The sequence below is a fragment of the Salvelinus fontinalis genome, chromosome 8 (assembly GCF_029448725.1).
Source record: "Salvelinus fontinalis isolate EN_2023a chromosome 8, ASM2944872v1, whole genome shotgun sequence".
In the NCBI taxonomy this organism is placed as follows: Eukaryota; Metazoa; Chordata; class Actinopteri; order Salmoniformes; family Salmonidae; genus Salvelinus; species Salvelinus fontinalis.
In genome coordinates, this window is record NC_074672.1 from 11,551,527 (window position 1) to 11,576,083 (window position 24,557).

Sequence of the window (24,557 nt, forward strand, 5' to 3'; positions counted from 1 at the left end):
GGATACACATTTTAGAGTGTAGCATAAGGTAAACAGTCCATCCAGTATGCATAATAATACAGTCCACACTCAAAGACGATTACTCTAATTTATAGGCTAGACCAATTACGTACCAAAGACATCTTAAATCACTTTAGTTTGATGTTTTTCTGCCATGCGTAATATGCGGTAGGCTATGTATTGTATAAGGCACAATCACCATTTTAATTCTTATTTTTTTCCCGGGCTTGGGCTCATAAGCCTTTGCGTCTGCATAAACTCTAATATGTGTAGGGGTGTTTTGAATTCATCATCACCTAAGAAAGAGCTGGACATTTTGTTGTGTAAGGCTTTGAAACAACATCTACAATGACCATGTTTTCCACTCAGTTTCAACCTGCTGTTGTACTTCTTCAAAATGATCATCACAGTGAGGTGAGTTTTAAAAGCATGATACTGTTTTGATGATGATAAGTGTTAGAAGTGATTTTCGATTGTATTCGCATTGATGTCAGAGTGGTTGGAGGAACACTAGAGCCCTGAGTACCAGGCCATTAGGACCGGATGGTCGTTAGCAAGTTCGCTACTACCAAATCATTTCCAGAGTGCTTAAGAGGAGATTACCGTGACTCAACGGTCACGTGGAATTTTACTGCGGTCAGGGCTGCCGGTGTGGCGATGATACGGTCACCGCAACAGCACCTACTCCAGAGACAGTCACATGATTCTCCACCCGCAGGACTGCAAAGTACTTCACACCTTCATCTCCAGAACATCACCGTATCTACCACCACTGCACATCAATAACTCAGAGCTCCTGAGAGTTGAAACCATAAAAATCCTAGTCATTCTCATCCTGGAAGATCTCCATTGGACAGCACAGGTGGATGCGATCTCCAAGAAGGCCAGTAGACCCCTGTTTCTCCATTAGGAAGCTGAAATATAGCTCCTTCCCACAGGAGGATATGGTGACGGTGTAAACCACATGCAAACAGGGCCTCTACCGACACATGCTGCCCCCGGAACACTCCTCCATCTCTGGCCGTGTTACCCGGTCCTCAACAATGTTGGAATCCATCAGGTGCAGAACCAAGCACTACCATTGAAGTGTGATACCATACATCACTAGGCTGCTCAACCAGTACCATACATGACTAGGCTGCTCAACCAGTACCATACATCACTAGGCTGCTCAACCAGTACCATACATGACTAGGCTGCTCAACCAGTACCATACATCACTAGGCTGCTCAACCAGTACCATACATCACTAGGCTGCTCAACCAGTACCATACATCACTAGGCTGCTCAACCAGTACCATACATGACTAGGCTGCTCAACCAGTACCATACATCACTAGGATGCTCAACCAGTACCATACATCACTAGGCTGCTCAACCAGTACCATACATGACTAGGCTGCTCAACCAGTACCATACATCACTAGGCTGCTCAACCAGTACCATACATGACTAGGCTGCTCAACCAGTACCATACATGACTAGGCTGCTCAACCAGTACCATACATCACTAGGCTGCTCAACCAGTACCATACATGACTAGGCTGCTCAACCAGTACCATACATCACTAGGCTGCTCAACCAGTGTAACATCTGTTTCCAGCTCACACTCTCAAACACATAGATCCCCTGAACGCAGCTCACTCTCCAGATCCCAATCACCTGAATTCTGATCACCTGTTCTCACACCTGTATGTCATTATCACACACTATTTAGTTCAGTTCTTTGCACCCCATCACTGTGAGGTATTCTTTGTTTAGTGACACGTCTTTCAGAGCTCTGTTTTCCCCGTGATTTAATTCTCCCGTGTATAATAGTTTTTGCCTATTCAATGTCTGTACTTTAGCCTATCAGATTTCCGATTTCCTGTTATCTGCCTGATCTCCCGGACTACGTTACTAGCCTTTTCCCTGCCTGTACTGTTGCCTTTTTGGACCCCCTGTGTTGACCTTCTGCCTGCCCCTGGACCCATCTACTTGCCTCCTCCTGTGGTCCTTTGCAATAAACACCTGCTGCGCCCTGCGCTTGAAACCGGCCCTGTCTCCCCTCCTGTTCACTACAACCAGTCCCGTACATCACTAGGCTTCTCAACCAGTGAGCTATGGACAGCCACATCTGTCTTACCCTTAGCACTGACGGTTTTCCAAAATATATGTATTTTAAAGTTGTAGTTTAAAGTTGATTTTGAATCGTGTCAAATAATAAATTGATACCTTGTAATGACGAATTTGAAACTAAGCATTCTAGATGAAAGTTCTCCTGGACTTTTTCTGCAGGCCATGTTCCCAGTGTGCTTGTTGTCACAGTTTGACACCATTAGATGTAGTTACGAGCTGCTTTATTCCCCCATAGCCCTTTTAACTTCATCACGTCTTCAAGTCATTTTGAATTGATTTAAAGGCCAGGGAGAGAGGAAAGGAGAGTTTTAAAGGCCAGGGAGAGAGGGAGGGAGAGGGAGAGAGAGAGAGAGAGAGAGAGAGGGAGAACTCATTAACTCAATCTATTTTACTCCAAGTTTGTCGAATTAACCCAACATTACCACTCTGTCTTCATTAACATACATGTACTTCTCTGCACGGAATACATCATGTACCACATCTAAAGCTCTACTCATTAAGTTATTTTATATTCTAAGAACAATAAACTCTGCAGTATATCTGTACACTATATCTTTCTCTCCTGTTCATTTTTCTCTGTACCAGACCACAGATACAGGGGCAGAAATCGGTTGGTTTTGAGGTTGGAGGAAAATGGCCTCCATATAAAATAGTCTACTGTTTATTATTTCAGAGATTTTTTATGTGTTTTTTTCTGCCTGTTTCTTCAGACTGTTATTCTCCACTTGCTTCCTGACCGCTCGGTCCAGCCACACACACACACACACACACAAAGGCATGCACATACACACACACATACACACACTTCCTGACTGACTGGTCAAGTCGTGTCTGGTCTGGAGGCTAGACAGCCTGTCTGTGGCTAGAAAAACACAGGCAGGTCTAAGACCCTAGCTATCAATAACAAGGAAGTGGAGGGGGAAACGCTGGTGTGTGTGTGTGTGTGTGTGTGTGTGTGTGTGTGTGTGTGTGTGTGTGTGTGTGTGTGTGTGTGTGTGTGTGTGTGTGTGTGTGTGTGTGTGTGTGTGTGTGTGTGTGTGTGTGTGTGTGTGTGTGTGTGTGTGTGTTTGTGTGTGCGCTCTTCTGAGACCTATCTATAACAGGGAAGTGTTGGGGCGAATGCTAGCAGCTGACAGAAATCTAGACAGGGGCACGGCACGTTGGCGGGTAAACAGGAGCTCTTCATTTACCTCAACTCACACCAAACAGACACAGGAACAGCTACTCGCCTGCTGCATGTGGCCTACTGTCTCTGAGTGATAGTGTAAGTAGACTCACATGCTTTATGAAAAGTTGGGCCAGTCTCTCTGGTTCTGCTATACACTTCTCCAGTTCCCCCAGGAAGTAGCTAGACAGAGAGAGACAGGTTACACACACACTATCACATACAATCACACTCTGCACAGTACATCTTCGACACTCACTCTTTATGCCAGTCGAACATTTGGTGAATGTTTCCAAATATGATCTTGTCTTTCCCCTTCATGTCCTCAGGTATGCCCTTGGTATTCATAGTGGCCATGTAGCCCTGTAATGGAGACACACACACACACACACACACACACACACACACACACACACACACACACACACACACACACACACACACACACACACACACACACACACACACACACACACACACACACACACACACACACACACACACACACACACACACACAACCTCAGATCAGATATACTGTATGTGACTGACCGGGATTCAAACCCTGGTTTCCCACGCACATCAAGACAGTGTTAACCCTTTGAGCTAAAGCCTACGTATTACCGTAATATGCAGTACCAGTCAAACATTTGGACACACCTACTCATTCCAGGGTTTTTCTTTATTTTTGCTACTTCATACATTGTAGAATAGTAGTGAAGACATCAAAACTATGAAATAACACATGTGGAATCATGTAGTAATCAAATAAGTGTTAAAAAAATCTAAATAAATGTTAGATTCTTCAAAGTAACCACCCTTTGCCTTAACGACAGCTTTGCACACTCTTGGCATTCTCTCAACCAGCTGGAATGCATTTCAATTAACAAGTGTGCCTTGTTAAAAGGTAATTTGTGGAATTTCTTTCCTTAATGCGTTTGAGACAATCAGTTGTGTTGTGACAAGGTAGGGGTGGTATACAGAAGATAGCCCTATTTGGTAAAAGACCAAGTCCATATTATGGTAAGAACAGCTCAAATAAGCAAAGAGAAACGACAGTCCATCATTACTTTAAGACATGAAGGTCAGTCAATACGGAACATTTCAAGAACTTTCAAAGTTTCTTCATTGTGCAGTCGCAAAAACCATCTATGATGAAACTGGCTCTGATGAGGACCGCCACAGGAAAGGAAGACCCAGAGTTACCTTTGCTGCAGAGGACAAGTTCAAGTAACAGAAACAGAGTTCAAGTAACAGATGCATCTCAACATCAACTGTTCAGAGGAGACTGCGCGAATCAGGCCTTCATGATTGAATTGCTCCAAAGAAACCACTACTATAGGACACCAATAAGAAGAAGACACTTGCTTGGGCCAGTCCTTTGGTCGGGTGAGTCCAAATTTTAGATTTTGGTCTTTGTGAGACGCCGAGTAGGTGAACGGACGATCTCTGCATGTGTAGTTCCACCTTGAAGCATGGCGGAGGAGGTGTGATGGTGTGGGGGGGCTTTGCTGGTGACACTGTCAGTGATTTATTTAGAATTCAAGGCACACTTAACCTGCATAGCAACCACAGAATTCTGCAGCGATACGCCAATCCATCTGGTTTGCACTTAGTCTCACTATCATTGGTTTTTCAACGGGAAAATGACCCAACACACTTCCAGGCTGTGTAAGGGCTATTTGACCAAGAAGGAGAGTGATGGAGTGCTGCATCAGATGGCCTGGCCTCCACAATCACCCGACCTCAACCCAACTGAGATGGTTTGGGATGAGTTGGACGGCAGAGTGAAGGAAAAGCAGCCAACAAGTTCTCAGCATATGTGGGAATTCCTTCAAGACCGTTGGAAAGCATTCCAGGTGAAGCTGGTTGAGAGATTGCCAAGAGTGTGCAAAGCTGTCATCAAGGCAAAGGGTGGCTAATTTGAAGAATCTAAAATCTGAAATATATTTTGATTTGTTTAAAAGAAAATTGGGTTACTACATGATTCCATATGTGTTATTTCATAGTTTTGATGTCTTCACTATTATTCTACAATGTATAAAATAGTACAAATAAAGAAAAACCCTTGAATGAGTAGGTGTGTCCAAACGTTTGACTGGTACTGTATGAACGTTTATCAAATCAACCCAATAACAGAAATGTCCGTTTTTGGAGCCAGACCAAGCTGTGTTGAAGGAAACCGAAGGGATTGTGATGACAATGTTTTCAAGGCCAGGTAATATAATACCTGGGTGGGTGGGATTTCAAACTTCATAAGCCGCTGTTTTTTATGACTGTCACTGAATACGCTTATAATACTGTACTCTCACCTCTACTATGTACCTCAGGTCTTCCACATACAGTTTCTCTGTCTCTATGAGTTCCTTCAGTACGTACCTGGACAGAGAGACAGAGGATGACAAATATTACAGACTTTTGGTGCCCCCTGTCATCCCCATCAAAACAAAGTATTTGCAAACAGTCTTGACACAGTGACACTCTCAGGTAACTGCTGGCAGTGTGTTGATACTTATGGCAATGCTGTGTTGTACATCAAACTTTGGATCAGTTTTAGAGCGAAGGGTAGTGAGGGCAGTGTTGTGTTGTGTAATTAAAGGTGAACCACTTGCATGCTCTTCTCTAAGGCACTCCTCCTCTCCTCATTGTCAGCTGCGGCTGATGATTGGCTGGAGGTGTCGTCCATCAACACTGAGCCGTTGTCATCTGGATAGACATTGGTTGGCTGAGTATCCTGGTGAAACAGAGGGGACAGGGCATATGGTTATGATATAATCTGTGGTCCGTTGGCATTTTTAATATAGCGGGAGAGAAAAAGGGCAAGGGAAAGATCAAACTGAGGGATAGAGAGGCAATGTAAGGGGGGGTGAGAAAGTGAGGCAAAGAGAGAGAAAGGCAAAGTGAGAGCGGGAGAGAGAGGGGCGGATGCAAAGAGGCAGAGGGAGAGAGAGAGCGAGAGAGAGAGAGAGAGGGAGAGGCAAGGTGAGCGAGTGAGGGAGAGAGGATAATGATGCAGGTTGCTAAGGTGACCAGGGAGGGAGAGCAGCCAGACACTAGGGACAGTGACAGAATGATAAGGGGATCTGATTGTCACCAATAATAGTGTATGGTGTGGTAAAGTCACCATGAAAGAGAAAGACAGAGGGAGAGAAAGAGAACAGGGTCGGCGGAGACAATTATTGGGCCTGTAAAGGAGTGTGGTGTACAGAATGTCTTAGGCATAGAATTACATATCATGTCATTGGATCTCTGTGGTGTTAGCATAGCACCCAATTAGCGCTGGGCGATAGAGCCAAGATATCATATCACTGTATTTTCAAAATGTTTACGTTTTTTATCATTCTGAATATTAAAGTTCTAAATATGCTTTATGGGTTGTGTGTGACACTAGCGTGGCAACAAATGAATTGTCAGTGGTTTTAATGGGCTTTCTCCATTCTGATTAATTTAAACTGTTCAGCCAAACTTCAACCAAACATAGTAGGAACACAAAACTGACAGTGAAGTCCTATTGTACATGGGAATCAAAATCCTCTTCTCTAGCCTCTAACTCTAGTACTATACCAATGGTTGCTATTTCCAGAATGATTTGTTCAATTCCAGCGTTCACTTCCATCATTTTATCAAGTTATTCAAATCCTGCTCTCATTTGAATGATCATTTAAACACTTGCTCGCGTTTCTTTTTACTTTAGTATGTCTCTATATACCCCCCTAAAATTGTTGGCAGAATAATTATTCTCTTCTTTGACTGCATTTTTGTCTTCAATTGTAGTTCTTACATTCTCCACTTGTAGTCCATGAGCCAGACTCCCAAATTTGGGCCGTCAAGATCAGTAACATGGCGCCAATAGAGATGGCAGCTTCGCTTCTAGTCCTTAGGAAACTGTGCAGTATTTAGTTTTTTTATGTATTAGTTCTTACATTGTTAGCCCAGAAAACCTTAAGTGTTATTACATACCACCGCAAAGAACTTTTGGATATCAGAGAGACTTCAACTTACCAGCACAACCAGCATTACGACCAGGAATATGACTTTCCCAAAGCGCATCCTTTGTCTGCACCTCCCAGGGCATTTTAATTGATTCCAGAGGCCAATCCAAAACAACGCCGCCGGAGGAGAGGGTGCCGGAGCGGTCTCCCAGTGAGGCTTCGGATGAGTGCCCACCACCCACCGCTTCCAAGTATATTACTCGCTAATGTCCAGTCCCTAGTTAACAAAGTCGACGAAATCATGGTAAGAGTTGCTTTCCAAAGAGATATCCGAGATTGTAACATTCTATGTTTCACAGAAACATGGCTAGCTTGGGACATGCTGTCGGAGTCAGTACAGCCAACGAGATTTTCAGTGCATCGTTCCGACAGGAATTAACATCTCTCCGGTACAAAGAAGTGCGGGGGTGTATGTTTCATGATTAACGACTCATGGTGTAATTGTAACAACATACAGGAACTCAAGTCCTTTTGTTAACCTGATTAGAAATTCCTCACAATCAAATGCCGACTGTATTATCTCCCAAGAGAACTCTCCTCATTTATTGTCACAGCCATGCATATCCCCCCGCAAGTGATACCAAGACGGCCATCAAGGAACTTCACTGGACTTTATGCAAACTGGAAACCATATATCCTGAGGCTACATTTATTGTGGCTGGGGATTTTAACAAAGCTAATTTGAGAACAGGGCTACCTAAATTCTATCAGCATATCGATTGCGGTACGCTGTCTCGGTGAGCGAGTTTATAAGGAAGTGTATAGGAGATGTTGTACCCACTGTGACTATTAAAACCTTCCCTAACCAGAAACTGTGGATTGATGGCAGCATTACCGCAAAACTGAAAGCACGTACCACTGCATTTAATCATGGCAAGGCAACTGGGAATATGGCCGAATACAAACAGTGTAGTTATTCCCTCCGTAAGGTAATCAAACAAGTAAAGTGTCAGTATAGAGAAAAAATGGAGTCGCAATTCAACGGCTCAAACACGAGACTCATGTGGCAGGGTCTACAGACAATCATGGATTACAAAAAGAAAACCAGCCCCATCGCAGACATTGACGTCTTGCTTCCAGACAATCCCTAGCCGCGTCCTCAGAGCATGCACAGACCAACTGGACATATTGAATCAATCCCTATCCCGGTCTGCTGTCCCCACATGCTGCAAGATGGCCACCATTGTTCCTGTTCCCAAGAAAGCTAAGGTAACTGAGCTAAATGACTATCGCCCCGTAGCACTCACTTCTGTCATCATGAAGTGCTTTGAGAGACTAGTCAAGGATCATATCACCTCCACCTTACCTGTCACCCTAGACCCACTTCAATTTGCTTACAGCCCCAATAGGTCCACAGATGATGCAATCACCATCATACTGCACACTGCCCTATCCCATCTGGACAAAAATAATACCTATGTAAGAATGCTGTTCATTGACTACAGCTCAGCATTCAACACCATAGTACCCTCGAAGCTCATCATTAAGCTTGAGTCCCTGGGTCTCAACCCCGCCCTGTGCAACTGGATCCTGGACTTTCTGACGGGACGTCCCCAGGGGGTGAAGGTAGGAAACAACATCTCCACCCCGCTGATCCTCAACACTAGGGGCCCCACAAGGGTGCATTCTCAGCCCCCTCCTGTACTCCCTGTTCACCCACGACTGCGTGACCATGCACGCCTCCAACTCAATCATCAAGTTTGCAGACGACACAACAGTAGTAGGCTTGATTACCAACAACGACGAGACAGCCTACAGGGAGGAGGTGAGGGCCCTCGGAGTGTGGTGTCAGGAAAATAACCTCTCACTCAATGTCAGCAAAACAAAAGAGATGATCGTGAACTTCAGGAAACAGCAAAGGGAGCATCCCGCTATCCACATTGACGGGACAGCAGTGGAGAAGGTGGAAAGTTTTAAGTTCCTCTGTGTACATATCACCGACAAACTGAAATGGTCCACGCACACAGACAGTATGGTGAAGAAGGCGCAACAGCGCCTCAGGAGGCTGAACAAATTTGGCTTGTCACCTGAAAAAAAACAACTAATTTTTACAGGTGCACAATCGAGAGCATCCTGTCGGGCTGTATCCCCGCCTGGTACGGCAACTGTACAGCCCACAACCGCAGGGCTTTCCAGAGGGTGGTGCAGTCTGCACAACGCATCACCGTGGGCAAACTATCTGCCCTCCAGGACACCTACAACACCCGATGTCACAGGAAGGCATAAAAGATCATCAAGGACAACAACCACCCGAGCCACTGCCTGTTCACCCACTTCCACCCAGAAGGCGAGGTCAATACAGGTGCATCAAAGCTGGGACAGAGAGATTTAAAAACAGCTTCTATCTCAAGGCCATCAGATTGTTAAACAGCCATCACTAGCACAGAGAGGCGGCTGCCTACCTGCAGACTTGATATCATTGGCCACTTTATTAAATGGAACACTAGTCACTTTAATAATGCCACTTTAATTAAAGATGTTTACATGTCTCGCATTACTTATCTCATATGTATATACTGTATACTATATCCTACACTATCTATTCTATACTATCTATTGCATCTTAGCCTCTCTGTCACTGCTCATCCATATATTTTATATTTATATATTCTCATCCCATTACTTTACTAGATTGTGTGTATTAGGTTTTGTTGTGGAATTGTTAGATATTACCTGTTAGATACTGCTGCACTGTCGGATCTAGAAGCATAAGCATTTCACTACACTCGCAATAACATCTGCTAACCATGTGTATGTGACCAATACATTTTGATTTGATTTCGATTTGATCACTTGGGGTGACAATGTCTCAAAAAAAAAAAAAAAAGTCAGGTCAATGTCCCTAGATTTCAAAATGTATCAGATGTTCCTTTTTAGAGCAATTTATACAAGTAATTCTGATATGTACCCTAGAGGTCAAAGCTCAAAGTTCTGTTAACCTGACCATTCCTGAAAATGTGTCTGATGGATAGCTGTGAATCTAAGCTTTCCAATGAGTTATGATTAAAGGGTATGCAACAACTTGTTGTATGCTGACATTGTTTGGGTAAAATCCCTTTGGGAAAAATGAATGGGTTGGAGGGGTGAAAGAAAGAGTGATAACACAGAGATAGTGGTGGAAAAAGTACCCAATTGTCATACTTGAGTAGAAGTAAAGATACCTTAATAGAAAATGACTCAAGTAAAACTGTTAGTTACCCAGTAAAATCCGACTTGGGTAAAAGTGTAAAAGTATGTGGTTTAAAATATATTTAAGTATCAAAAGTAAATGTAATTTCTAAAATGTCAAGTAAAAGAGTAAATCATTTCAAATTCCTTTTATTAAGCAATCCAGACGGCACGATTTTCGTGTTTTTTAAATTCACGGATATCTAGGGGCACACTCCAGCACTCAGATATTATTTACAAACAAAGCATTTGTGTTTACTGAGTCCGCCAGATCAGATGAAGTAGGAATAACCAGGGATCTTCTCTCGAAGTGCGTGAATTAGACCAGACAGTACTGAACACTGTCATCATACACTTCAACATCCACACCCAATCAATTCAGATAGTAAACAAACATGTCGCAGCGATCTAATCAATTGAGTTGATGTGGTACGCATGAGTGCCTTTTCACAGGCTACTTTCCTGGAACATAGATACATTCCCACGGAGGTCCGTGAACATTGAAGCATTGTCTCTACACTACAGAAATGCTTGTGTGAGCAGTAAGCATCTCTTGTTCATTGGCCACGGTCTTCCGCTCACAATAGAACTGAATGTGTGTTTGTCAACCTTCTGAAGACTTACACACACGGACTCCCCTGTTTAAATGGTCAGCGAACCACTCCCTTTCTCGTCTCTTCGTTGAGTAACGTCATTCAGCTTCATCAGCTTATTCATTCACTCGTGACTGAGTAAATCCTCCGTCTGTCCTCACTTCTAGGCCTCCATGTTCCGGCCGTGCACATCTTCCCTTGACTTAGACCCACAGTACACAACTAATCAAACACCTGCATCCTAAACGCACTCTACACACATGTACACATGGATTTTGTATTGTAGATACATTACACAGTGCCTTCGGAAAGTATTCAGACCCCTTGACTTTTTCCACATTTTGTTACGTTACAGCCGTATTCTAAAATGGATTAAATTGTTATTTTTTCCTTTATCACTCTACACACTGAGCCCCATAATGACAAAGCAAAAACAGGTTTTTAGAAATTTTTGCTAAGTTATAATAAAAAAATATCACATTTCTATAAGTATTCAGACCCTTTACTCAGTACTTTGTTGAAACACCTTTGGCAGCGATTACAGCATCGAGTCTTCTCAGATATGACGCTATACGCTTGGTACACCTGTATTTGGGGAGTTTCTCCCATTCTTCTCTGCAGATCCTCTCAAGCTCTGTCAGGTTGGATGGGGAGCGTTGCTGCACAGCTATTTTCAGGTCTCTCCAGAGATGTTAGATCGGGCTCTGGCTGGGCCACTCAAGGACATTCAGAGACTTGTCCCGAAGCCACTCCTGCATTGTCTTGGCTGTGTGCTTAGGGTCGTTGTCCTGTTGGAAGGTGAACCTTTGGTACAGTTTGAGGTCCTGAATGCTCTGGAACAGGTTTTCATCAAGGATCTCTCTGTACTTTGCTCCGTTCATCTTTGCCTCGATCCTGACTAGTCTCCCAGTCCCTGCCGCTGAAAAACATCCCCACAGCATAATGCTGCCACCAGCATGCTTCACCGTAAGGATGGTGCCAGGTTTCCTCCAGACTTAAAGCTTGGCATTCAGGGCAAAGAGTTCAGTCTTGGTTTCATCAGACCAGAAAATCTTGTTTCTCATGGTCTAAGAGTCTTTCGGTACCGTTTGGCAAACTCCAAGTGGGCTGTCATGTGCCTTTTACTGAGGAGTGGCTTCTGTCAGGCCCCTCTGCCATAAAGGCCTGAGCGTAGCCGTAGCGCTTAAAAATCGTCTGTCCTCGGTTGCAACACTCACTACCACCGAAACTGTCTCTGGAAGCAATGCCAGCAGAAGAACTGTTTGTCGGGAGCCGAACACAAGCCTAAGATCCCCATGCACCATGCCAAGTGTCAGCTGGAGTGGTGTAAAGCATTGGACTCTGGAGCAGTGGAAACATGTTCTCTGGAATGATGAATCACGCTTCATCATCTGGCAGTCCGACGGACAAATCTGTGTTTGGAGGATGCCAGGAGAACGCTACCTGCCCGAATGCATAGTGCCAACTGCAAAGTTTGGTGGAGGCGGAATAATGGTTTGGGGCTGTTTTTCATGGTTTGGTCTAGGCCCCTTAGTTCCAGTGAAGGGAAATCTTAACGCTACAGCAAACAATGAAATTCTAGACGATTCGATGTGCTTCCAACTTTGTGGCAACAGTTTGGGGAAGGCTCTGTCCTGTTTCAGCATGACAATGCCCCGGTGCACAAAGCGAGGTCCATACAGAAATGGTTTGTTGAGATCAGTTTTGAAGAACTTGACTCGCCTGCACAGAGCCCTGACGTCAACCCCATCGAACACCTTTGGGATGAATTAGAATGCTGACAGCGAGCCAGTCCCCACAGCAATGTTCCAAAATCTAGTGGAAAGCCTTCTAGTGGAAGCTGTTATAGCAGCAAAGGGGGGACCACCTAAATGTTTTAATGGCCATGATTTTGGAATGAGACGTTCGATGAGCAGGTGTCCACATACTTTTGGTCATTCTAGTTTGTGGTAGTAGAGTAGTGGCCTGAGGGCACACAGTTAATGTGTTGTGAAAAGTGTTATGAAATGTAATGTCATGTAATATTTTAAATTGTATATAACTGCCTTAATGTTGCTGGACACTGGGAAGAGTAATGGGGATCCTTAATAAATACGAATACAAATACAAAAACTAACCACTGTGACTCCTCTGCCGGTCTCCATGATGGATGGAAGCTACTTTCTCTAGTTTACCACCGCCCCTGCCCTCCGGCCTGGTTCAACCTGTTCAGCCGCTATTTGTTCAAATGTTTACTCCCGGCCAGACTCCTCGGCATAGCTACAGTATATATTCACCTGTGGCCTTTTATTTCCCATCAACTTCTGGAAATGTAACCTTTTACTAAAGATGTAGTGCACACAGTGGGTTTGTGTGTCGGTCTGGCCGCCCGTGTGTGTGTCCTAGCTTTCCTGCTCTGTTAGGAATCCTCTAGCCCTAGCTCTACCCTGGCTGACAGGTCTCTCCCTGACTGCCCCATCCTGATCCGGACCAGATGTCCTCTGCTCTGTTGGAAGCCCACAGGAAGAACACTCTCTCTTTCTCGCATCCTCTATTTTTACTCCTCTATTTTTGCTTTCAAACGTTTAACGGAAGCTGATATGACTGCGGATGTTGTTCCTACAGGAAAACAATGCCTTAGTGAGGTGGAGGTAGTGTGTGTGTGCGTTAGCGTGCGGTGCGTGCGTGCCGGCGTGTGTGCCTGTGGGCGTGCACGGTGCTAAAATTCTATTCTAAGAACTATCCAAACTCTTTTTATTTCTTCCTTTCGTACTTGAAGGAGAAACTCTAAGTCTCTCAAAGTGCATCCAGACAGTACAGTCCAGACAAAAGTTGATCTCTCCCAAAGAGAGGAAGGAAAGACCATTTGATGATTAGAGCAAGCGGAGCTATAACTTGGTACATTTTCGTCATTTTACTACAGTTCCTTGGGTAGCAGTACTACATTGTTTGACTGTTTGACGGAAGTCAGTCAAGAAATTTTCCGTTGACCAACAAATAATAAACAATTGATCAAACTGGGCCTCTGTGGGAATGTTAGGTCAGATTAGCAGTATCCTGAATGAAGAGGGAGAGCGGGAAATAGGGTAAGCACTAAGCAGAATGTACTGTATGTGAGCTAAAGAGAAAGGGAAGTTACTAGAATGTGTTTAAGAGTGAATGAGAATAAGAAATTGGCAGAATGAAAGTCTAATCTTTTATCTCCCGTGGGTGGTCAGAAGACAAAAACAGAGAGAGAGAGAGAGAGAGAACGCAGAATGACAGAAGCCGTGACCCTGAGGACTGACCTACATACTTTAATCCCCCTCTTTCTTTCTCTCTATTTGTCTTATTCTCTCTCACACTCTCTCCTGTTCCTTTTCTCCCTGTCCCTTCTGTCTCGCTCTCTCCCCTCTCCTTCGCTCACTCTCATGTCTCTCTTTCCCATCCTCTCCACCTTGTCCCTGAGAGGACAGACGGAACCAGTGATCTCATTCCCTTCTCTTCCCTGTCCCTGTGTGTAATCCTGACACCAGAGCCACTGGCTGTTATGACTGAGTTCTTATTCCCACAGCCAGAACTGGAGGGGAATAACACACTTAGCAGACTGATGGGGTGGTCTGGTGCACCTGCGTTATGTTTAGTAGGGCACACTGTCACAAAACGTTTTGCAACGGAATACGAAAACCTGTGTTATTATTGGACAAGTTCAGATATACAGTGGCAAGAAAAAGTATGTGAACCCTTTGGAATAACCTGAATTTCTGCTTAAATTGGTCATAACATTTGATCTGATCTTCATCTTAGTCACAACAGTAGGCAAACGCAGTCTGCTTAAACTAATAACACACAAACAATTATGTTTTCATGTCTTTATTGAACATACTGTGTAAACATTCACAGTGCAGGTTGGAAAATGTATGTGAACCCTTGGATTTAATAACTGGTTGACCCTCCTTTGGAAGCAACAACCTCAACCAAACGTTTTATGTAGTTGTGGATCAGACCTGCACAACGGTCAGCAATATTCTTGTGATGTCTGGTGTGAACCGCTCTCTTGAGGTCATTCCACAGCATCTCAATTGGGTTGAGGTCAGAACTGGGCATTTTTTGTTCTGTAGAAGCCATTCTGTTGTTGATTTACTTCTGTGTTTTGGGTCATCGTCCTGTTGCATGACGGCCTAACCCGGCCAAACCCAGACAAAGCTGGGCCAATTATGCGCCACCCTATGGGACTTCCAATCACGGCCGGATGTGATACAGCCTGGATTCAAACCAGGGACTGCAGTGATGCCTCTAGCACTGAGATGCAGTGCCTTAGGCTGCTGTGCCACTCAGGAGCCTTACATTCTCCTGCAAAAAGTATTGATAAACTTGGGAATTCATTTTTCCATCGATGATAGCAAGCTGTCCAGGCCCTGAGGCAGCAAAGCAGGCCCAAACCATGATGCTGTTTGTAGAGACGGACCAAGGCGCAGCGAATGTTGAGTTCCACATAATTTATTAATAGTGAAACTTAGCAAAAACAACAAAACAACAAACTAACAACGAACCGTGACTACAGAGGTGCTACATACACTAACTCAAAATACAAAAATTCAATATCCCACAAAACACAGGTGGGAACAAACACTACTTAAATATGATCCCCAATTAGAGACAACGATTACCAGCTGCCTGTAATTGGGAATCATACAAATCACCAACATATAAAAATAAACCTAGAACCCCACATAGAAATAAAAAACTAGAACACTCCAGTCACGCCCTGACCTACTATACCATAGAGAAACAATGGCTCTCTATGGTCAGGGCGTGACAGTTGCTCCCTTCACCATACTTTACAGTTGGGATGAGGTTTTGATGTTGCTGTGCTGTCTTTTTTTCTCCACACATATTATTGTGTGTTCATTCCAAACAACACAATTTTAGTTTCATCTGTCCACAGAATATTTTGCCAGAAGCGCTGTGGAACATCCAGGTTCTCTTCTGCAAACTTCAGACGTGCAGCAATGTTTTTTTTGGACAGCAGTGGCTTCTTCCGTGGCGTCCTCCCATGATCACCATTCTTGTTTAGTGTTTAACGTATCGTAGACTCGTCAACAGAGATGTTAGCATGTTCCAGAGATTTCTGTAAGTCTTTAGCTGACACTAGGATTCTTCTTAACCTCACTAAACATTCTGCTCTTGCAGTCATCTTTGCAGGACGGCCACTATTAGGGAGAGTAGCAACAGTGCTGAACTTTCTCCATTTATAGACAATTTGTCTTACCGTGGAGTGACTTTTAGAGATACTTTTGTAACCCTTTCCAGCTTTATGCAACAATTCTTAATCTTAGGTCTTCTGAGATCTCTTTTGTTCGAGGCATGGTTCACATCAGGCACTGCTTCTTGTGAATAGCAAACTCACATTTTGTGAGTGTTTTATATAGGGCAGGGCAACTCTAACCAAAATCTCAAATCTCATCTCATTGATTGGACTTCAGGTTAGTTGACTCCTGAGTCCAATTAGCTTTTGGAGAAGTCATTAGCCTAGGGCTTCAGATATTTTTTCCAACCTACACTGTGCATGTTTAAATGATGTATTCAATATAGACAAGACAAATACAATCATTTGTGTGTTATTAGTTTATGCACGCTGTGTGTGTCTATTGTTGTGACTTAGATGAAGGTCAGATAACATTTTATGAACAATTTATGCAGAAATCCAGGTAATTCCAAAGGGTTCACATACTTTTTCTTGCCACTGTAGCTCCCTTGTTCACTGAGTTTTAAAAGCTTTGTCAAAACCGGTCAGATTCCAGTTAGTCATGTCTCTCTTACGTCTGTCTACCTGACACAGTATCCATGATCTTTATCTAGGCCCCCTTACAACCTTCTCTGTTACAAATACCATCTATCCCATTTGCTGTTGCCGTTCACACATCATTCCCAGTGTTTGATGTGCAAATGAAAGAGCACCGCCATCGTCTAGACTCTGTCGCTCCCAGGAACACGGCATCTTCCGTTTCTCCTCCGTGCCGTTTCCTCTTTATCTGGAGGCAGGTTCTTTGCAGCTGAATGTGAAGCGTCCATCACACAGAACCCTAACAAGGGGTTGCGTCCCAAATGGCACCCTATTCCCTACATATTAGTGCACTACTTTTGACCAGAAACCTATGGGCCCGTTTGGGACGCAGCCACTTGTTAGGGGGTGGGGTGAGGGGGGGGGCTTCCTTTCATATCCAGGTCTGTCTCGGGGCTATCACCTCCCTGTCTGGTTTTTCCTCAGAGAAAATCATGACTATCTCCCCTAACCCTACACATTGAGCAGGAACAGCCAATACCATCAATGGATGACCAAATAATTTCTTCATCAGTTCAGTACGATGTATTGTGTTTTCTTAGGTTGGATAAGTTGACTGAGTATGTGCTCTCTGACCTTGTTGATTAGATAGATTGCATAACCGTATCTACCTTGTTTAGCCTCCTTGTCACGCCCTGACCATAGAGAGCCCTCGGTTCTCCAGTCCAGGCACGGTGTACAGTCCCACTCCAAGGCCGGAGCCTTCCTCTGCGCCGGTTCCCAGACCAGGCACGGTGTCCAGTCCAGCTCCAAGGCTGGAGCCTTCCTCTGCGCCGGGGCCCAGTCCAGGCACGGTGGCCAACCCAGCTCCATGGCCGGGGCCCTCCGCGCCGATGCCCAGTCCAGGCACGGCGTTCTACCCGGGCTCCATGGCCGGACCCGTTGTCTGGGCGGGGGCAAAGATCCGCACCGGAGCCGTTTTGCGGCAGGAGTCCGCAACTTTGGGGGGGTGGGGGGGGGGGGGTACTGTCATACCCTGACCATAGAGAGCCCTCGGTTCTCTACGGTGTTTAGGTCAGAACGTGACTGGGGGGGTTATCTAGTTTTTAGATTTCTAGGTTGGTGGTTTGTTTGGTTCCCAATTAGAGGCAGCTGTTTATCGTTGCCTCTAATTGGGGATCATATTTAGGTAGGCTTTTTCCCCACCTGCATTTGTGGGATATTGTTTTGTGTATGTGCATGTAGAACCATTGATGTCACGTTTCGTTGTTTGTTTATTGTTTTGTTTGGAAGTTTTGCTTTATTAAAAGATGTGGAACTTTAATTACCCTGCGCCCGTAACACTCCTAGACCTAGGCATTTGCTCGGGTGGGCTAAAACAAGTTGTCAGGTCTCAGGCAAAGATTGTCAACAAGCAAACATGATTCCCCAAACCACTTTTGTTACACGGGGCTGTAGGTGTGAACTCAGAGTGTGTGTGTGTGTGTGTGTGCGCGCAAGTGTGTTGACTCACATGTGTGTAGGCCAGTGAAGTACAGCCTTGTAGTGAGTCAGACAGGTAGCTGGGAGAGTTTAGGGTTGCCGGGGAGAGATCCTCAGGACTGGCCAAATTATACCTGCACTCCTACAACACACACACACACACACACACTGCATGAGCACACACATACACACCCAGCTAGACAGAAGGAACATCGTTACTCAACATAACACAGCAAAATCACTCAACACATCGACGTGAGTCAGTGTTACGCTGTGACTGGGTCAGAAACGTTCCCAGAGGTGAAAGGGCAGGGTGCTGTTGTTGCGTAACGAGCAGCAACACCCCTGCCATGGCTATCCCACTGTCCACCGTGTGTTTCCAACGCCGCAGTCATTCATAGTGTTCACAGGCGATGCATTGTACTGTCAATAGGCTGTGGTCAGGGAAGCTAAGTAGAGATAAAACATACTGTTTATCTATGGGGAAGCTGGCATCGCTGTATATTTACACGGGAAGAGTTGTAGATCTGTGTTTGACAGGCAGCTGTACTAAACAATCATTCGTCTATTTGCTCTTGAGCCTGTTCATAAGCCTATGCTATCTTGTGATATGATATATGTATATTTAGCTATTGTATATAGAACACTGTGGCAATTATACAGAGTATACGGATGAGTTTACTCTTGAGGAGGCACATTTCAAATCTGTCACTTGCCATTGTCCCAGTGTACAGCAGCTACTCCTCACTGTGACATATGTACATACCTGTATGTCACAGGAGGTTGGTGGCACCTTAATCGGGGAGGACGGGCTCGTGGTAACGGCTGGAACGGAATAGGTGGAATGGTGTCAAATACATCGAACACATGGCTTGATGACATTCCATTTCCTCCGTTCCAGACATTATTATGAGCCGCCCTCCCCTCAGCAGCCTCCACCGGTATGTATGTAGGTCTATGTACCCTAGTGTACATTGTATCCTGAATACTGGTGCTTAGCAATGCCTCTCCACTCACCATCTCTTTGTGTGTGATGGGTAGTACAGTGGTGAGGTGGTCCTCTGATCCCAGGGGGCTGGCCAGCCCCAGCCCTCCCAGGCCCAGGCCCAGGCCCAGGTCATGACTGTGGCGTGGGGGTGGAATAGGAGGAGGGGGCTTGCTTCCCCCATCCAACTTCCTGTCCTGCCGCTCCCCCTTGGCGCTGGTGGAGATGTTGACTGCCCCGGCGCTCAGCTTGCGGACGGGATTGGTCAGCCACCTCTTCAGTGTGCTGACGGAACGCCGCGAGCCCGGGGAGTTGGGGGCGGAGCTAATGGACGCCGTCAGGGTCGGGGGCAGGGACGCCACGGAGGTGGAGATGCTACCCTCGCTGCCCGCCGCTGAGTATGAGTCTGGAGAGAGACCGAAAGGAGGGAAAGAGAGAGAGACATTTAAAGAAGGACAGTAGGAGGAAGAATCGAATAGATACTTCATTGTCAATTTTTTTTACGGAAACTGAATGATTTTCTATCACAATATCCAACCTCCTACTCAAACAACCACACACAAGTCTAGGTCCAAGAGGCTTCTGAACAGCTTCTACCCCCAAGCCATAAGACTCCTGAACAGCTAATCAAATGGCTACCCAGACTATTTGCATTGCCCCCCGCCCCCCTCTTTTACACTGCTGCTACTCTCTGTTTATTATCTATGCATAGTCACTTTAACTCTACCTACATGTACATATTGCCTCAATTACCTCGACTAACCTATACCCCCGCACATTGACTCTGTACCGGTACCCCATGTATATAGCCTCTCTACTGTTATTTTACTGCTGCTCTTAAATACATTTTAATTTTTTACCTATTTATCTATTTTTTACTTAACTGTATTGTTGGTTAGGGGCTTGTAAGTAAGCATTTCCCTGTAAGTCTACACCTGTTCTATTCGGCGCATGTGAAAAAACTAATTTGATTTGATTTTGACACGGTTGGTAGCAGCACAGGATCAGCTGGAGAGCACTGGCATCAGAGCAGTTGGAGGGAGAGAGAAAGACAGAGATGGCGGGGGGCAAAGGTTACATAACCGGTCAAGAGAAGTCAGGGCTCGTGAATGAATGATAAACTCTCTAAGTCAACCACTGGGATTTCTCAGGTCTCCTTATTGATGGGTGGGAGTTTAACTAAGGCAAAGGGCAGCAGCAGACACACACCTGCATGGACATATGTTGAACCACCGCTAACCACAACAACATCAATAGAAGACAGAGACGGGAGTCAAAGTTTGGAGGGATAAATCCAGCTAGCTAAATACTGGACAACCATAGAGCTGGATGACCATAGAGCTGGATGACCATAGAGCTGGATGACCATAGAGCTGCATGACCATAGAGCTGGACGACCATAGAGCTGGATGACCATAGAGATGGATGACCATAGAGCTGGATGACCATAGAGCTGGATGACCATAGAGCTGGACGACCATAGAGCTGGATGACCATAGAGCTGGATGACCATAGAGCTGGATGACCATAGAGCTGGATGACCATAGAGCTGGACGACCATAGAGCTGGACGACCATAGAGCTGGATGACCATAGAGCTGGATGACCATAGAGCTGGATGACCATAGAGCTGGATGACCATAGAGCTGGATGACCATAGAGATAGACTAAGTTATTCTGAGGAGAACGCTCCTGGTTTTGTCCAGTAAGGAGGGATGGAGGAGGGTAGTGTGTCAACAGTAACCTTCCCCTCTCTCCCCCTCCCTCAACAGTAACCTTCCCCTCTCTCCCCCTCCCTCAACAGTAACCTTCCCCTCTCTCCCCCTCCCTCAACAGTAACCTTCCCCTCTCTCCCCCTCCCTCAACAGTGAAATTCCCCTCTCTCCCCCTCCCTCAACAGTGAAATTCCCCTCTCTCCCCCTCCCTCAACAGTAACCTTCCCCTCTCTCCCCCTCCCTCAACAGTAACCTTCCCCTCTCTCCCCCTCCCTCAACAGTAACCTTCCCCTCTCTCCCCCTCCCTCAACAGTGAAATTCCCCTCTCTCCCCCTCCCTCAACAGTAACCTTCCCCTCTCTCCCCCTCCCTCAACAGTAACCTTCCCCTCTCTCCCCCTCCCTCAACAGTAACGTTCCCCTCTCTCCCCCTCCCTCAACAGTAACCTTCCCCTCTCTCCCCCTCCCTCAACAGTAACCTTCCCCTCTCTCCCCCTCCCTCAACAGTAACCTTCCCCTCTCTCCCCCTCCCTCAACAGTAACCTTCCCCTCTCTCCCCCTCCCTCAACAGTAACGTTCCCCTCTCTCCCCCTCCCTCAACAGTAACCTTCCCCTCTCTCCCCCTCCCTCAACAGTAACCTTCCCCTCTCTCCCCCTCCCTCAACAGTAACCTTCCCCTCTCTCCCCCTCCCTCAACAGTAACCTTCCCCTCTCTCCCCCTCCCTCAACAGTGAAATTCCCCTCTCTCCCCCTCCCTCAACAGTGAAATTCCCCTCTCTCCCCCTCCCTCAACAGTGAAATTCCCCTCTCTCCCCCTCCCTCAACAGTACTTCAACGATTGACTTCAACGATTCTAAAAAATAAAAAAAAACACCCTTGTCCATCCTAGACAGGATTTTCTGTTCTCCAGTGATGTGGGACATGGGAAGCGAGTGGGGGGTTCTAGAATGGACAGGGGCAGGACGTTCTCTTTAATCCTGTGGACCGGAAGATCTCTGTCTGGTTATAGCTTTGCTTTTTATCTTATCCCCTTCCCCTTTTCCTATCCTTCTCCATTCCTTAGGCCTCAGCCTGGGATAGTCTTTCCTGTAAGATGTGTGGCTGTCATCTTTTGGTTATAGCATCGTTTTTTGATCTCTTATCTCCTTCCCCCGTCCCTCCATCCCCCAGTCTTCCTTTCCGGTAAGATGAGTTGATGTGTGGCTGTGGTCTTTTATCTATGGTGAGGACCTCAATGATCCTCTCTTCCCATCCATCTCCCTGACCCCTGACCTCTAACCCCTGACCCTCTACTGTCCCGCTGACTACAGATGGGGAATGACAATGACCCTGGATATGTGTGAACTGGTTGTTATGTGAAGGTGGAAGTGGTTTGACCTCTTTTGCCTGATTCTTCATGACAGAGAGAGAGAGAGATTATCTCACTATCATAGTCTGGTTTGCATACATTAGTTTTCTGTAAAACTTTTTCAGTGTGGCTCAATTTGTAAGTGTTTCTACATCAAAGCTAGTTGCCTCTGTAAATCCACAATTCTCAGTGTGTGTGAAATTATTATAATTTTTCACTCTTCGTTCAGGCTCAATTAAATATCTCGGTCCAAACACAAAGAACCCAGTATGCCAGTTTCAGTACAATGAGCCATGTGACATCTTCCCTTCACTTCTCCTTTCTCCGTCGTAAAAAGCATCTTTTGAGATCAAAATAAAAGAAGAACATTGTTTATAAATCATATTCTCCATGTACATTTTTTCTGTTAGATAACCATAGAAAAATGATGTCCATTTTGCAATTATCTTCCTCCTCCTCCTCCCGACAGGGCTATTGCCTTGCTGATAGTTACCATAATCCATTAAAAACAAGAGAAACTTTAGCACATTCAATGCTCCCCTGCTGTGTGGCCATCTATCTACTGACTGTCTATTCTCTTCGATCTAACATTGTTTCTGGTCTTCCTCACAGTTTGACTGAGGAGAACAGATTTGGTTCAACATATCGGGGCCCTAGAATAGATGCTTTATAGATGGCAAGTGTGTGAGCTTTTTCATTACACACACACACACACACACACACATGAAAGAGTGGGGGGATGAATGGAGGGAAGAAAGAAGGGAAGAGAGGAAGAGAGAAACAGAGGGGCTACAAAGAAGGGCGAGTTTTAGTCCGGAGGGAGGGGAAGGAAATTGGGAACAAACACTGGTTAGATCAGGAGAAGATAGAGAGAGGTCACAAAAGGAGAGAGAAACCGGAGTGAACGATACCGTGTTATGTGAAATATCAGACGTATGAAAGAATGTGGCATCAGAAGCATTGTTTCTAAATGAAAAAGCCCAAAGCGCATGTCAATGCAATAACTAGAGCTAGTCTAAGAAGAATGGTAGCTCATGGAGAAAGGGAGTATGTATGATGGTACACCAAACACACACACGCTCTCTTTACACACACACACACACACACACACACACACACACACACACACACACACACACACACACACACACACACACACACACACACACACACACACACACACACACACACACACACACACACACACACACACACACACACACACACACATACACACATACACACACACACACACACACATACACACATACACACATACACACATACACACAGGCAAGGGTTCTCAATTGGTTTAGCTTGCCTCCTTAGGCTGGAAACCACATTTTGACTCTCCTCCGCGTGATCAGACAAATGACGTCTAGACAGGTGGAATCCCAACATAAATCTGTAAAGTGATAAGAAGAAACGTAGCTAGATAAAATGATAAGCAGCGTATCGTTTTTGATATGTGTCCACTACTTTTCTCCTCTAACTAAACAGCTGATTAAAAGGGGGGGGGTTGAAAACACTTCTGTGCTAGCCACCCCACTGCGAGGATACTTCTGCATCCTCTGCTGAAGCAGCAAACCTCAGTTCACCTACTAACAAATTGACACTTTCCTCCACAACTCGACCACGCAACGGTTTCCAGGTCACGGAGGAGAGGAGGACAGAGGAGTCGAGGAGAGGACAGACTTTAACCCAATTGAGAATCTCCCTATGTCTGCAGCCAGCCGCCCCTCCTCCAGTTCAGCTACTGTATTGTCAAGGGTCATGAGACAAAAGCATGGACACAGCCAGTAACACCACCCTCAAACCCTAACCATCTCCAGACGACATAGTACCCCAGCAGGGCATGCTAATCAAGTAGTGTGCAGTGGGAAAGCTACAACTGAACCAGTCCTTACGGCATTCAGTAGGAAGAGACGTCATCAAGCTGCCCACTCAAGAAACAACTTCAAACTGTAACCAGTGCCTGGAACCTGTTTCAGGTTGTCAGTCAACCTACCAGGGTATTTACAAACAGCACAGGAATGTACAGTATTGACACGTACAGTATTGATCACATCTTTACTAATGCTGCAGACATTTTCTTTAAAGCAGTATCCAAATCCGTAGCATGTAGTGATCACAATATAATAGCCATATCCAGCAAGACCAAATTTCCAAATGAGGGCCGAATATAGTGTATAAGAGGTCATACAATAAGTTTTGTAGTGATTCATATGTTGATGATGTAAAGAATATTTGCT

The 24,557-nt window shown here is 45.3% G+C and overlaps 1 protein-coding gene across 4 annotated transcripts in view; it reads right to left on the minus strand.

Annotated features, from left to right (window-relative positions):
* The window catches only part of LOC129860548 (rho guanine nucleotide exchange factor 25-like), a 121,244-nt gene that overhangs the window by 19,670 nt on the left and 77,017 nt on the right, over positions 1 to 24,557 (minus strand). For 3 of the 4 annotated variants that reach the window (XM_055931037.1, XM_055931038.1, XM_055931039.1), the window contains 6 exons: positions 19,278 to 19,651; positions 18,292 to 18,402; positions 5,895 to 6,016; positions 5,595 to 5,661; positions 3,543 to 3,646; positions 3,397 to 3,466 (listed from right to left, as the gene is read on the minus strand). In XM_055931037.1, the coding sequence (XP_055787012.1) occupies positions 3,397 to 3,466; positions 3,543 to 3,646; positions 5,595 to 5,661; positions 5,895 to 6,016; positions 18,292 to 18,402; positions 19,278 to 19,651 (848 nt within the window). The remainder of the gene's footprint in view (positions 1 to 3,396; positions 3,467 to 3,542; positions 3,647 to 5,594; positions 5,662 to 5,894; positions 6,017 to 18,291; positions 18,403 to 19,277; positions 19,652 to 24,557) is intronic. The other variant, XM_055931036.1, reaches the window with a different exon arrangement.